The sequence below is a fragment of the Mauremys mutica genome, chromosome 21, assembly GCF_020497125.1.
Source record: "Mauremys mutica isolate MM-2020 ecotype Southern chromosome 21, ASM2049712v1, whole genome shotgun sequence".
NCBI classification, from domain to species: domain Eukaryota; kingdom Metazoa; phylum Chordata; order Testudines; family Geoemydidae; genus Mauremys; species Mauremys mutica.
The window spans coordinates 4,444,311-4,457,898 of NC_059092.1; the positions used below are offsets into that span (position 1 = coordinate 4,444,311).

General features: G+C 45.1%; 2 protein-coding genes across 2 annotated transcripts; both read right to left on the reverse strand.

Moving 5' to 3' along the window:
• Positions 1 to 4,359: 4,359 nt before the first annotated feature.
• Positions 4,360 to 5,653, reverse strand: LOC123354476 (actin-85C-like). Its single transcript, XM_044996590.1, has one exon. The coding sequence runs from the start codon at positions 5,592 to 5,594 to the stop codon at positions 4,461 to 4,463; it is 1,134 nt and encodes a 377-aa protein (XP_044852525.1). The 5' UTR covers positions 5,595 to 5,653; the 3' UTR covers positions 4,360 to 4,460.
• A 4,196-nt stretch (positions 5,654 to 9,849) lies between these two features.
• On the reverse strand, positions 9,850 to 11,282 carry LOC123354475 (actin-related protein T2-like). The gene has a single exon (XM_044996589.1). The coding sequence runs from the start codon at positions 11,047 to 11,049 to the stop codon at positions 9,913 to 9,915; it is 1,137 nt and encodes a 378-aa protein (XP_044852524.1). The 5' UTR covers positions 11,050 to 11,282; the 3' UTR covers positions 9,850 to 9,912.
• Between the last annotated feature and the right edge of the window lie 2,306 nt (positions 11,283 to 13,588).

Below are 13,588 nucleotides of genomic sequence, written 5' to 3' on the forward strand. Positions count from 1 at the left end.
ATGAATATTTTACACGTCTGAGCGCAGAACAATGCTTTTTTTGGCTGCCTCTACTGCTTTTCATAGTTGTGCACCTCGACGTTGCATAGCTGAGAGGTATCCATTTACACACTGGGGAAAAGGAGGCTAATGAATCTCAGCAAAGCTAACTTTAGTGTGTGTGAAAAAAGGGCACTCTGAAGTTTTCCAAATAAAAAAAAATATAATACTTGTGTGGAACAGCTTAATAAAAATCAGGTTGTGTATATGTAATGAATACAGAACTTCTCTCAACAAGAGGAAAATAGTACTTAACTTAGCAACACCTCTACAGGGCAAAACACAGGAACATTCTTAACCCTTTACCGTCAAATTCATCACAGCCTAATGCACTCCCAGAAGCACAAAAGTCAAAAATGAAGGCAGCTGGGCCAAGCTCTCTACTGGAGTAAATGAAGTTGATGGAACTATATCCATTTGGAGGAGAAGGAAATTGAGGCCAGCTATTTTTCTGCCTCTACTGGCAATATCCCCCCTCTCTCCTACACTATGTAAGGCAGGGGGGTCTCAAACTGGGGGTCAGGACCCTTCAGGGGGGTGCCAGGTTATTACATAGGGAGGGTGCGAGCTGTCAGCCTCCACCTCAAACCTCGCTTTGCCACCAGCATTTATAATGGTGTTAACTATATAAAAAAGTGTTTTTAATTTATAAGGGGGGGGGGGCACACTCATAGGCTTATTTGAAAGGGGTCACCAGTACAGAAGTTTGAGAGCCACTGATAAGGGCTCACTTTTAGACCTGGTTCATGAGGGCATCTCTAAAGATCTCTCTGCCTAGTGAGGGGTTCTTACACCTTCCTCTGACATGTCTGGTAAGGCTACTGTCAGAGACAGGACACTCGGCTAGGTGGAGCACAGGAACTGCTCCAGGTATCAGACCCATGTGCCTAAGAACAATTCTTTTTTCCTGCTAGCATGTATCAGATTGTGCACGGGCCTGTTCTCTCTCTCTCTCTCTCTGCCCTGGTTCCCTCCACTCAAGTTTCCCCCCCCCCCCCAGCTCCTTCTGCAATAGACTCAGCTAGAAAGCAACCTACCTGGCTTAAGATCCTCACTTACTGCTTTAAGCATAAGCTGCCTGCTGGCACCCCTTAATGTCTCACTACCTGCAAGAGGAATAGGAGTGTGGTCACCTCTTTTTTTACAACAGAGTTTTCACGCTGCTGAAAAGGGGAAAGGGGAAGGAACCAGGCTACTGGAATAACAGAGAAAATGATGATGTGTCTAGTGTAGCCCAAACCTTTTGCTGTGCATGTGATAATGGGCAGGGGTGGGGGGTGGGAAAGATCTCCTACGTTTATCAAGCGCTTGAAGCCAGCAATAGGCAGGGTGACAATAACCACATTGTTTTGGGTACTCCGTTTGCATCGTCCCAGCCTGATATGTTCGGATGCACATGGGCAACAAAACCTGTCGATTTGTTCAGCCCAGGGAATGTACAAAATGATGAATTGACATTTAAAAGAAAGTGAGGCACTGTTGCTAGGTTGGAAGCAAAGCTAGATGTGGGGGGATGTGGGGGAGAGAATTGCCAGTAGCACGTAGATATGTTTATACATCCCTGTGTCATCTTCTCAAATGATGGTGTTTATTTCTTGAAGATCCAGGGGCCTGGGAAAGTGGGCACAGATTCTCTCACACAGCCACAGCTCTAGTTTAAAGTCTATTTTTGTGCTGGTGAAAGATTTATTATGGCAGAACCTGGTGGCCCCAACCAAAATCAGGACTGCATTGTGCTAGGGGCTGTACATAATACAAGACGGTCCCTGCCCAAAGAGTTTACAAGCTAACTTGACAAGTGAGTCAAAGGAAATATTATGATCCCCATTTTACAGGCGAGGCACTGAGGCACACAGAGATTAAGTAGCTTGCTCAAAGGTGAACAAGGCAGCTGTGGCAGAGCCAGAAATTACAGCCAGATCTCCTGAACCCAAATGCAGGATGTAAACCACAAGACCTTCCTTCCTCTCTTGATGTTGGCAAGACTAACGGCCTTGGTGAATGACGATCTCTAGCTATCCAGAGGCAAGGTACAGCACAGACAGGACTGGATTAAGGCAGGGGGGTCATGGCTCCACAGTGGCAGACCCAGGGCTGGGAGGAGGGTGCTACTTCAAAACGTTTAAGGCAAAAGACCCAAGGCTTTCTTAAAGTAAAACTGAAATAAGAGTAGGGCAGGAATGCCAGGTGAGCACTACAGAGTGGAAACTTGGTCCCTTTGAAGATCAGCGTAGGCCAGCGGTTAAAGAAAGTGATTAGGAGTCTAGACTCCTGGGTCCAATATGCAGTTTTGCTGTGTGAGCAAGTCACTTCTCAGTAAAATGGACTCAGCGAGGCCCACTTCACAGGGTGGGAGTCATGTGACTTTAATAAGGGCTTAAGAGCCTCATATAAAAGGCGCTAGATACTGTGGGCCAGATCCTCAGCTGATGTAAATGGCCATCGCTCCCACTGGTTTACACCAGCTAACTCTCTGGCCTGCTAGGTGTGAAACGTTATTAAAGGAGTGTATCGATGTCTGTGAGTTCTTCACTTTCTCTGCTAATGGAATGTGATTGTGTTTCTCTCTGGCTCTGTGTTGGCAAGAAAATAGTTCTCTTTGTTTTTCCCATGCCGACAACAACTGTGAGGTGCTCCATTCTGTCAGATTTCCCATGCTTTCCAGGACGATGTGTTTTGCATTTTTATCTGCATTGGATTATTGTAGCAGGAGTCTGAACACTTAAGTTACTGTAAATCCCTTCTCATATGGAAGTCAGTGAGCTGTAAAATATTTAAACTGTCTACAGTTGTACCTCGTTTGTTTACACATTTCCAGTGGGCTGCTAAAAGGTAACATACTGTAATAGAACAAAGATTTAAGATCGCTGAATCAGATTTCATAACAGCTCTGGAAGTGCTCTGAGCATGTGCATTAACTTAATGGAGTAACGTATCTCTCAACAATCGCAGCCCTAAGGGGCTAGGTGATGCTGAGAATCAAACCACTAAACTTTTACCTCGTGAATTCTTTGGTTCAATCCTTTAGCTGCGTTCACAAGTGAAAATACCTTTAGGTGGGTCTCATCCCAGGCCCTGTGGTCAGCTATCCAATGTGGTGAAACCATCGCAGCTTTCAGCACAACAGGCAGTGCCGGTTGAAGAGAGGCTGGAGTCTAGGGTGACCAGATGTCCCGATTTTATAGGGACAGTCCCGATTTTGGGGTCTTTTTCTAATATAGGCTCCTATTAACCCCCCACTCCCTGTCCCGATTTTTCAAACTTGCTGTCTGGTCACGCTACTGGAGTCAGAACTGTGGGAGGAACAGCTGACCAGAGCCACAGCTTGTGGAAAGGAAGTTCACCTTGGGGTGAGCAGAAGAGCGTTCCCTTCTGTTCAACTGAATCATCTAGACCAGTCTCTGCAAGACCTTTCTCCAAGGAGACTAGTAGTTGCACATTAGGGGAGCAGGGCTGCTGGGGTAGGGGGCACAGCTGCTAACACTGAAGTCTACTTTGGACCCCTCACCTACAGCTAACACAACGCACTCCAGTTGAAGATCTGCTGCAGGAGTTATTATGGGCAATTAGCAGTTGGAAGTAGGACTTGAATATAGAGGTGGGTTCTATGTAGTGGTTCTCCTTTTTAGACAGGCACCTAAAAGTGTGGATATTTGAACTTCATCCAAGCTCCTGACTCTGCAAAACTTGTCAGGGGATCTCATGAGAAAAAAAACAAACCAATAACCAGAAATCAACACCTTTCACCCACGGATCTCAGATTACTTTACATATTTTAATTAAGCATCACATTGTCTTTGTGCTCTAGGAAGTTATCTGAACAGAGGGGTAAACCATAGAAAGGTAAACTGAGGCACCGTGGGGGTGAAGTGATTAACCTGGTGTTGTGGGGCTAATCAATGGCATAGCTTGGAATAGAACATAGGAACCTTAATTCCCAGGCCCTTCCTTTAACAACTCCGCCAACTTCTTTTCATATAGAATAACAAACTTAAAAGCTCAACTCTTTCTGGGCTTCTTCCAGGCTCACCATGGCTACCACAAGAGACTTCCAGTGCCACTGCAAAGGGTCAGCAGTACACCAGAGCCCTCTATTTTTCCATCAGCAGTCTCTTTCTACCTTTTGGTAGCTTACTGTGAAGGGCATTAAGCCAGCCCTCCCAGACATACGATGGAGGTGGCTTGTTCTGTAGAGTTTAAAAGTCTGACAAACTATTTGCAGTTCCAGCAAGGATCAACACATTTATAGAATTAAAACCAGCATGCTGGATAGCAAAAAAAAAAAAAAGGCACTGAACAAGGGCTCTTTCTTTACCAAGCTATAAAATCACTTACTACAAATCAATTATTTTTGCGATGATTTATTAGCTGCTCTCCAGCTGTTCAGGTTGGTGCTGTGTTTTTCTGGATGGTTGGTCTTCTCAGAAGCATTTTCTCTGAAGCACAGATGGTCCAGTTTTCTTGTAGTCTTCACTCGTGACCCACATGTCCCTAAATGATGTTAAGCTGGTAAGGACGGAAGCCCCAATCCACACAGAGTACATCCTATCTCGGGGTGCTAGGATCTTTACAGGGATTGCGCTGGGGCTCTGAGTTTGCAGCTCCTTTAGAAGTCTCTCGTTGAGACCCCGGAAAAGGGTCGACCCGCCTGACAATACCACATTCCTCATGATATCAGGGTGGATATTTCCATCGCATTTCATAACACTTTGAAGGATCATTTTGTCAATCCCTGGTGCCTCTATGCCAGCATTAGCTGGCACAAAAAGGGTTTCAGGAGCTCTGAACAGCTGGTCGGTAATCTTGATGGCATTGCCATCTGGGAGAATATACTCCCGTCCAAGCCTGTTGGGCTTTTCCTGAATTTTTTGGCTGGGCTCTACGGCCACAAAGCACAGCTTCTCTTTGATGTCCTTCACAATTTCCTTCTCTGCCGTGCTCACGAAGGAACATCCAGTCTCCAAGAGCAGCTGAGCAAGGTATTTAGTAATATCTCTGCCTGCAAAATCCAGCCTGGAAACACCATGGAGCAAGCAGTGGCCTTTGTAGACAGGGACTGTCAGGGTCACGCCATCTCCACTGTCCAGCACTAAGCCCGTCGTGCGGGCTGCAGCGTAAAGGGCCATCAGAGCTTGCAAAGCCACAAATATGGCAGGCACCTGGAAACCTTCAAACATGATCTCAGCCATTTTTTCTCGGTTTGACACTGTGTTCAGTGGAGCCTCAGTCAGTAACACTGGCCTCTCGCTGGGCTTCATCTTGAGTTCATGCTTAAACAAATGCCACCAGATCTTCTCCATGTCCTCCCAGGATGTAACTATGCCATGTTCCATTGGATACTTAAAAGACAGGATGCCCCTCTTGGACTGGGCTTCTTCTCCGACGTAATATTCCCTATGACCAGCTCCAAACATGATCGCTTTGGATTTGGGGTAGCCGACAACAGTAGCAATGACTGACCTCGGTGCCTGCTCTCCCGACAGGCCGGCTTTGCACAATCCAGATCCATTGTCAAAAATCACAGCGGGGAGATCTAAGATCTTGGATTCAGACATTCTCTGGCAAGACAGAAGCAGTCTCCAGGCAGCCCTCTCTCTGGTTCTGTGCTTCTGCTCGGGTGTCATAGAATGTCTAGTTAAATATTCTAGATTCTTGAGAGTCACAAATGGGAACATTTCTCTGAGTCCCCCTGAGCTAACAGCTTGTCATGGCCACCTAATGAATATTGCTCCCTTCCCAAAGGCCTGGGAGAATGCCCTGAAGGTCACCAGTATGAAGAGTTTTGCTTCTCTCCCTATGACTGAGCCATTCTTATGATCCCAGATGAATTATAACAGAGGCACAACACATAGTCCCACACCATCACATATGGTGGGGACAGGTTCTAGTGCTTGTATTTGCTTATATTATATTTTTGTTTTAACTCAGTTGTTAATGCCTAATTAACATGATATTTGGTCTTCTCGTGACTATCCAGTTCCTCGATGATGGAAACATCCTGAGAAGACTTAACCCCATGTTCTGAGTCCCATAAATAACTCCATGAGGTAAAGAAAACTGTGGAAAAACAGATACCCAGTTGCTTGGCGCCTATGTAACTAGAGTCCAAAATATGCTAGAGAAGTGGCCCATGTGGATATACAGACCTTAAATTAATTTTAAACATTGTACTGCTTGCATGGGTTTCATCTTGATAGCTTTTAAAGTAACGTCTCAAGATGAGGATTCCAGAAGATAAAGTGTCTGACTTGCAGTCCAGTTCCCAGATAGAAAGATTACTGTAAATGTTCTTGTTGGCAATAATGGCCAGTTCCAAAATATAAAGGTTACCATAAATTGTCTTGTTTGTGAGAATGACATGGATCATAAGTTGTTCAAACTTATTTTTTCATTTGCAGTTGGATGAAAGTTGAGTGACTGGTTGTTGAAAAAGAACCCGGCCAATCAGCTGTTTTTAATAGGATTTTTGTGTTGAATTGTCCATAAACTGGTGACTCAAAGTCATCTCAAATCCTTTTCACCAGGATAAGTCCATGCCAGTTTCCCCAAATGTATCCATTCTGGGGAGTGGGGAGGCTTGGGTTCAGTGTTTCTGTGGTATTTAAAACACTGAATATTTTTTAAATGGCTGACTGAAGCACCACTCTTCCAAATTGATGCTTGCTAAGGCCTGGTCTACACCGGGGGGGATTGACCTAAGATACGCAACTTGTCAACGTATCTTAGATCGACTTACTTCGTGTCCTTGTGGCGTGGGATCAACAGCCATCGCTCCCCCATTGACTCCACTTCCGCCTCTCGCCCTGGTGGAGTTTTGGAGTCAACGGGGAGCGTGTTCGGGGATCGATGTATCAGGTCTAGACAAGACTGCTGATCTGGCAGATAGTGTAGACATACCTTAAGGCTAACCTAGTTTGAACCTGATTGGACCAAGTTGCAGGGCTCCACTATCTTGTCCAGAGACCTTAGAGGGAGGCGCTACAAGGTGGATGGAGTATGCAGGTGTGCGAGTCATAAGAATCAAGGGTAAGGCCAATTTGTTGAGACTGACTTACTGATTACTTGATCAGTTGTATTGCTTCAGTCTACATTTATTATTATTAACAGTAGTATAACTTTGGTGTTAAGTTTTTTCTATTTTATTTGTGTTTGTGTAAGTGTTTTAAGAACATATATAAGAAGATACTGAGTCATATTTCTTTCAATAAGCAGCATGACTCTAGAACCTTTGATGACTCAGCCAGTCAACCCAAAATCCTGACCTGCTGCCCCTAATTAATCTTTGGTTCTCACAAACATGGCGGGCTAAATACCGATCTCAGTTACTCTGGTGTACTCTGTAACTCAGGGGTAAATCTACTGAAGTGAGTGGAATTGTGCCTACTTAAAATCAGCGTAAATGAGCTCAGAGCCAGGTCTGGAACATTTATAACACTATGCAAGTGTCCATGGCAGGCTTGTAAAAATGAGTATATATATTTTTAATCACTATTCAGCCCTTTGATGACGAACCTCAGAAAAAAGCAGTGATGCAAAATGCTAAAAATGCCTCTGTTTCTCTTCTGACATGACATCATTTTAAAATTCAGTTTGTCAAATGGGGATGGGTTGTGGTGAGGGAGAGAGAAACAGATGCTTTGCAGGAGGAATTGATGCTTTGAGATCTTCAAAGGAAAGGGGCTATACATTTGTATTACTGAAGAAAGGGGCAACCCATTATTGTTAGTCATAATTTTCCTCGATCTGCAAATAAAACTTAGTCATTAGCAGCAGACACACTCCTCTCTAAGGTCACCCATCTCCACTGGAACAGAACTTTATTATAATTGAATTTATACTGAAAGCTCTTTGAGGCAGTGACAGTTTCTTATGGAGTGTCTGTACAACACCTCCCACAAAAGGGCCCTGATCTCAGCTGGGGCTTCTGAGCCCTTGTTCGTTGGCCTGAGGAATTGTTCTGGCAATTTAGGAAGGATTCTCCAAATGGATCAAAACTGGGAATGGTTAATACTTTGAACACTGATACATTTAAATGAAAATTGTTCATCTGGAAAGTTACATTCACCAGCAAAATAAATTCTTGCTAAGCAACTTTGAAATATGACAATAAAGCCAAGAACCTTCCCACGGTCTAGACGGCAGGCTATAGCCTCAGGCCCTCCTAGGGGTTAGTGCAGCACCATCCTGCCCACCCCAAGGGGAACGTAGAGAGGGATGGATGATCTCTGCTGGGAGTGCAAAGCGAGCAGGGTTAGTCTGCTAGCCATTTCCACAGGCTAGCGTGGAAAAATAACATTAAGGAGTGGCAAACCAGTTTGGATCCTAGAAAAACCAAGTTCAGCCAAGCCATATAGCAGAGCCAAAATCTGTTAGTCAGCCTGGGTTATGCACCTCTACAGTTCCTAGCCTCAGCAGAGATGTTGACATTTTTGAGTTGATTGAAACCATGAATTATTAGAAATGTTTGGACCTCCCCTTTGAGATTTCCAGTCCCTTTCCTTAGCTACCGGGTTATCAGAAAAGCTCCAGAAGTTTTTTGGACCTTCTGGTCTTCGGATCTATTAGAAATGAGCTTCCAAGCTCCCCAGGGCTTCCTGAGTCACCATGTAGCACCCTAACATGTCAGAACCGTGGCTGACTTAGGACAAGCTTTGTACTGTACATATTTATTGTACCCTCAGTTCTATTCCTCCTCTGGCCAGAGGTGGCTCTGAGACACAAAAGCCAGGCAGCCCTGGGGCCTGATGAAAAGGCCTCAATGGAAAGACTCTCATTGACTCCAGAGTGCTTTGGATCAAGCCCACAAATTATGACTATATCAATGAAGACCTGGGGGGAGATGCTCACCCCTCCTCTGGTGTTTTACCCTGGGGAGCATTCCCCCGGAGCAGGCCACTGTCAGACTGACCTCTGAGGGCCCCCTCACAAACTGACATGGAGGCACATCAGGAACCAAGCTACTACATACAGCCCTACAGGGATCCCCAGCTGTCTACGTTATGTTGGGGCCTCTCCAGTCCACAGAGCCGTGCATGATCAGGAGGAGGCTAAGGGGGCTCCATAGCTGCCCTTGCCTGGGCTAGGAGCTGCCGTGTCTCTTAATGTCACCCTTAGTGTTTATTGTTATTAAGTCAACGGGACTGTCTGACACAGTGTTTGTGCGAGGGGGAGACAAGGGTGGATCATTTCAAAATTGCCCTGTTCTGTACACTCTGCCTGAAGCTCTGTCAGAAGCAGGTACTGAGCTAGATAGACCATTGGGCTGACACAGAATGGCAGCTGTTATGACTGGGCCCTCCAGTAGGATCTCAGCTTCCCAGACCCTTCTGGGGTCATCTCAGCATCCTCTGATCTCTCTAGTGCTCTATCTTTCTCATATCCATTGTGCTCTCTTGCTTAGCTTTCTTTGCTGTAGGTGATGATCTCACACTCAACCACATCAACCAGTCTCAGGGTTAAGGCACAGAATGGAGATGCAGGAGAGCTAGGTTCAATTCCTGGCACTGTCACAGACTTCATCTAAATCTTGGGCAAGTCACTTACTTGTAATCCCTTTGTGCCCCAGTTTCCCAGCGGTAGACTCTCACCCTGCTTTATTTTAGGAGCTTTAAAATTAACACCAGTAAGAATCATTTTAGCAGATTATTTTGTATTACTGAAGACAAGGTCTTTAATCAAGGGAACAGCACTGCAAAGGCCATGGAATTGAACAGACCAGAGGTCCCCATCTCTAATTTCCATGACTCTGAAGCCAAGTGTACAATTAGAAAAAGGAAAACTTCTGTCCAAGGACTTTATTATTTCATTTTAACTAGCAAATGCAAGAACTGCCCCTGTCCTGAATGGATGCTGGCTAGATTTACCTAAGTCCTCTTAAAAACATCTTCTTTGGACAATGTTTGGTCCAAAATCCTTGTAATCAGCTGCAGTGATCCACATTGGCTTGAAGCTGGTCAAGGAAGTAATTACAGAAGCCCCGACCCATGCAGAAAACCACCTGTCTGAGGGTGCTATGATCTTTATAGGAACCCCTTTGGGGACCTGGTGTTCTAGTCCCTTAAAAATCCTCTCATCCAGCCCATGAAAGAGGGACGAACCACCCGACATCACCATGTTCCCATAGAGAGTGTTGTGAATATTGACGTCACACTTTGAAACACTGTGAGCGATCATCCTAAGAAGGCCTGGTGCATCGTCACCAGTGCTACCTGGCGCAAAGAGGATCTCTGGTGCTTGAAAGAGTGGGCTGCCAATACTGACTAGAGTCCCATCGGGCAGTTTATATTCTTTCAGGACCTCCTCTGGCCTCTTGGCTAATTCTTTGTGTGGATCTGAAGCCACGTAGCACAACTTCTCCTTGATGTCCTCTATGATACTCTTCTTCTTCGCCAGGCTCTCAAAGTGTTGCCCACTTTCCACCAGGAGCTTCGCGAGGAGTTCTGTGATCTCTCTGCCTGCAACATCCAGCCTGGAGACAGCATGGGGTAAGTGGTACCCTTCGTAGACTGGTACCGTCTGGGTAACACCAAATCCACTGTCTATGACCAGTCCTGTGATGCGTGCTGAGGCATAGAGGGACAATATGGCTTGGACAGAGAGGTAGAAAGCAGGCACCTTAAACCGCTCAAACATCAGCTGAGTCAGTTTTTTTCGATTCTCCACTGGGTTCAAAGACATCTCAGTCATTAGCACAGGCCTCTCAAAGGCTTTCAGTCCCAGTTCATGCTCATAGATATGCTTCCAGATCTTCTCCATGTCATCGCAAGATGTAACTGTACCATGTTCAATGGGATACTTCAAAGACAACACATCCTGTTTGTGCTGGGCTGCTTCTCCCACATGGCAGTCCTTCTGAGCTGCCCCTGACAACGACAGATTTGTTTTGGGGCAGCCAATAACTGTAGGAATGATGTGTTTTGGACCAATTTCTCCTGACAGGCCAGCTTTACATAGCCCTGATCCATTGTCAAAAATCACAGCTGGAATATCTAAAGTTTGGGGATTAAACATCACTTCAGCTTCCCCCCTAGACCTTAAATAGTTTCTGAAAAAGCTGCTTCTGGGAAGCTTAGTTGTGAAGGTTTAAGGATGTATCTTCCAACCGTATCTTCGCAGTTTTACAAGATGACAAGCTCTGCTAGTCTACAAAGTCTAGGACTGATGCTCCTAACTTTGACCGGGATTCAGGATTTTTATCCCCACTCATGTGGTGGCAAGCAAGGCATTTCCAGTGCTTCGTCCTGTAACACACAACAATGGATGAGCTAGATAATGATTGTTTGGTGGCCATTACAACCGAAGCAGATATATTCAAGGCGTTCAATGTATTAACTCACCTAGTCATATGTATCAGGAAAATTATTAAGAAATTTAAAATACAGAATTTTTTTTTCAAGCAGATCATTAAGGATTTGAAATGCTCTTTGAATCAGAGAGCAATGCACCATTTGCTTTTATGAGGCTCTGAGCATTTTTAACACAGAGACATTGGTGCTTGTTTTTAAATGAGCTGAATCCTTTTCTGATCACTTATGCCAAACAGCACATGTGTCTCTCCTGGGGATTATACCAGCTTCAGCGCCACTCCACTCACCTACACAGTTTTGTTGAGTTCTGAAGTTAGCCAAGATTGTGGCAGTAGCTTATCATTTGCTTCACCTAAGGGTGACTATATTCAGTAGGTTTATATACGTTACAGTGAAGTACAGTCATCGTCCTTGAAGAAATTCTCCTCTCTGGTGCCCCCTAGTGAAACGTGTGCTACCCAGTCTGGGGCACTGATGCACGGAGATCCTTCCTTGAGAAGATGGGCCCAGCTGTGAGTTAAGCAGTGTACTGAATGGTACACAGAATAGGAAGATCAGCAAATGTGATGTGATTTTATCTTCTGAGGGAGAAAGCTCTCAGGGTAGGTCTATACTAAACAAACAAAAAAAACCCACGGCAGCAAGTCTCCGAGCCTGGCTCTGCAGACATGGGCTCACCCGACAGTGCTCAAAATAGCTGTGTAGATATTTGGGCTCAGGGTGGAACTTGGTCTCTAAAGCCTGGGGAGGTTTTCAGACCCTGAGCTCCAACCACATCATCTACGTAGTTATGTTTGGGGTGCGAGCCCAAGGCTGAAGAGCCAGGCTCGGAGACTCGTTTTTGGGGACGGGGTGTTTGTTGTGTAGACACACTCTAAATGTCTATGTGCTAACATGCAAAACCCCACCTCTTGGACTCAGGCCCTTAAACCCAGAAAGTTAATAACTGTCTGAAATGACCTGGAGCAGGGGTAGTCAATTAGTTTTGTCAAAAGTCCAAATTTCTTGGTCAAGGTCCAGACTCCAGAGAAAATAATAACCCCCCCCAAAATGATAATAGTAATAATTAAATAAAAATATTTAGGGGTCTGTTCAAAAGCATCTGGCGGTCCAGATTTGGCCTATGGCCCACCTACTGACTATCCCTGACCTAGGGGTTATTAGTACAATTATGAACCATGACATTGGAAAGGAAAATGCCTTTTTATGTGCTGAAAAGATAGGCTTCTTTTGGTATTAATTAATTAAATAAAACATTAATTAATTAATAGTATTCATTTGTTTGACCACAGCACTTAGGAGCCTTAGACATGACCCAGGACCCCTTTGTGCTAGGTGCTGTACAAACACAGAACAGAAAGAAGGCCCCTGTCCAAAAGAGCTTCCGATCTACGTTTGAGACAGGAGACAATAGATGGATACAGACAGGCGGCCAATCGAGGGGTGGGGTACAAGGAAACAATGGAACAATATTGGTCAGCGCAAGAGGCAGTAGTATCCAGCGTCAAGATTTTTGTAGACAATATGGCAAAGGAGAGTTTTAAGGAAGACGGATAATGAAGTGGCTTCAAAGATAAATATTACAGGAAGCTCCCCCCAGGACGGCGGGACAGCATAGGACAAAGCACAGGCCTTGTTCTCTCTGGAGCAGCTAAAGACCTCATTCTCATGATGCGCATGAGTAATGTCAGTAAAGGGGGTCGCCCCATCAAGGTCAACGTTTGCAGGATCAAGCTGCAGTACAGTAAAGATTTGGAAAGCTGAATTTCCGTTTTAATGTTCCTTTAGGGTCATCACATTTGTTTACCATAAACTGGATTGCTACAGCAAAGATAACAAAACATAAGCTATTCACACGGCCCCCATGACTCTCCAGCCCTGCTTTGTGTTGCTACATTAGGAGAGAAAAGTTCAGTCAGACCTGACTCCAATTCTGGTTTTGATTTTTTTTTCCTCCTGGGGGTAGGAGGAAGAGCATTTGGGGGCTACAGGATTCAGTCAGTGGTGAGGAAGCAGTGGGCTCTCACTGCTTTAGGGTGACCCCTCTGGCCTGCTAAGGAACAGCATCCATGCCTCCGAAGGGAGTCCCAGCCAGTACTGAGTAGAGACCAGAGGGATGACAGGTGCAAATGAAGATGTGAAGACGTAGGAGCAAGAAGTAGTTAGGGGTGGTAGGATACTGTGCACCCTTTGAGGGTGATAGGAAAATAAGACACCTAACAGCCATTCTGAACAAGATGGTC

What these genes read in the sequence shown, in the direction of transcription:
- LOC123354476 (XM_044996590.1), bottom strand. Translation starts at nt 5,594, where the DNA reads ATGTCTGAATCCAAGATCTTAGATCTCCCCGCTGTGATTTTTGACAAT.
- LOC123354475 (XM_044996589.1), bottom strand. Translation starts at nt 11,049, where the DNA reads ATGTTTAATCCCCAAACTTTAGATATTCCAGCTGTGATTTTTGACAAT.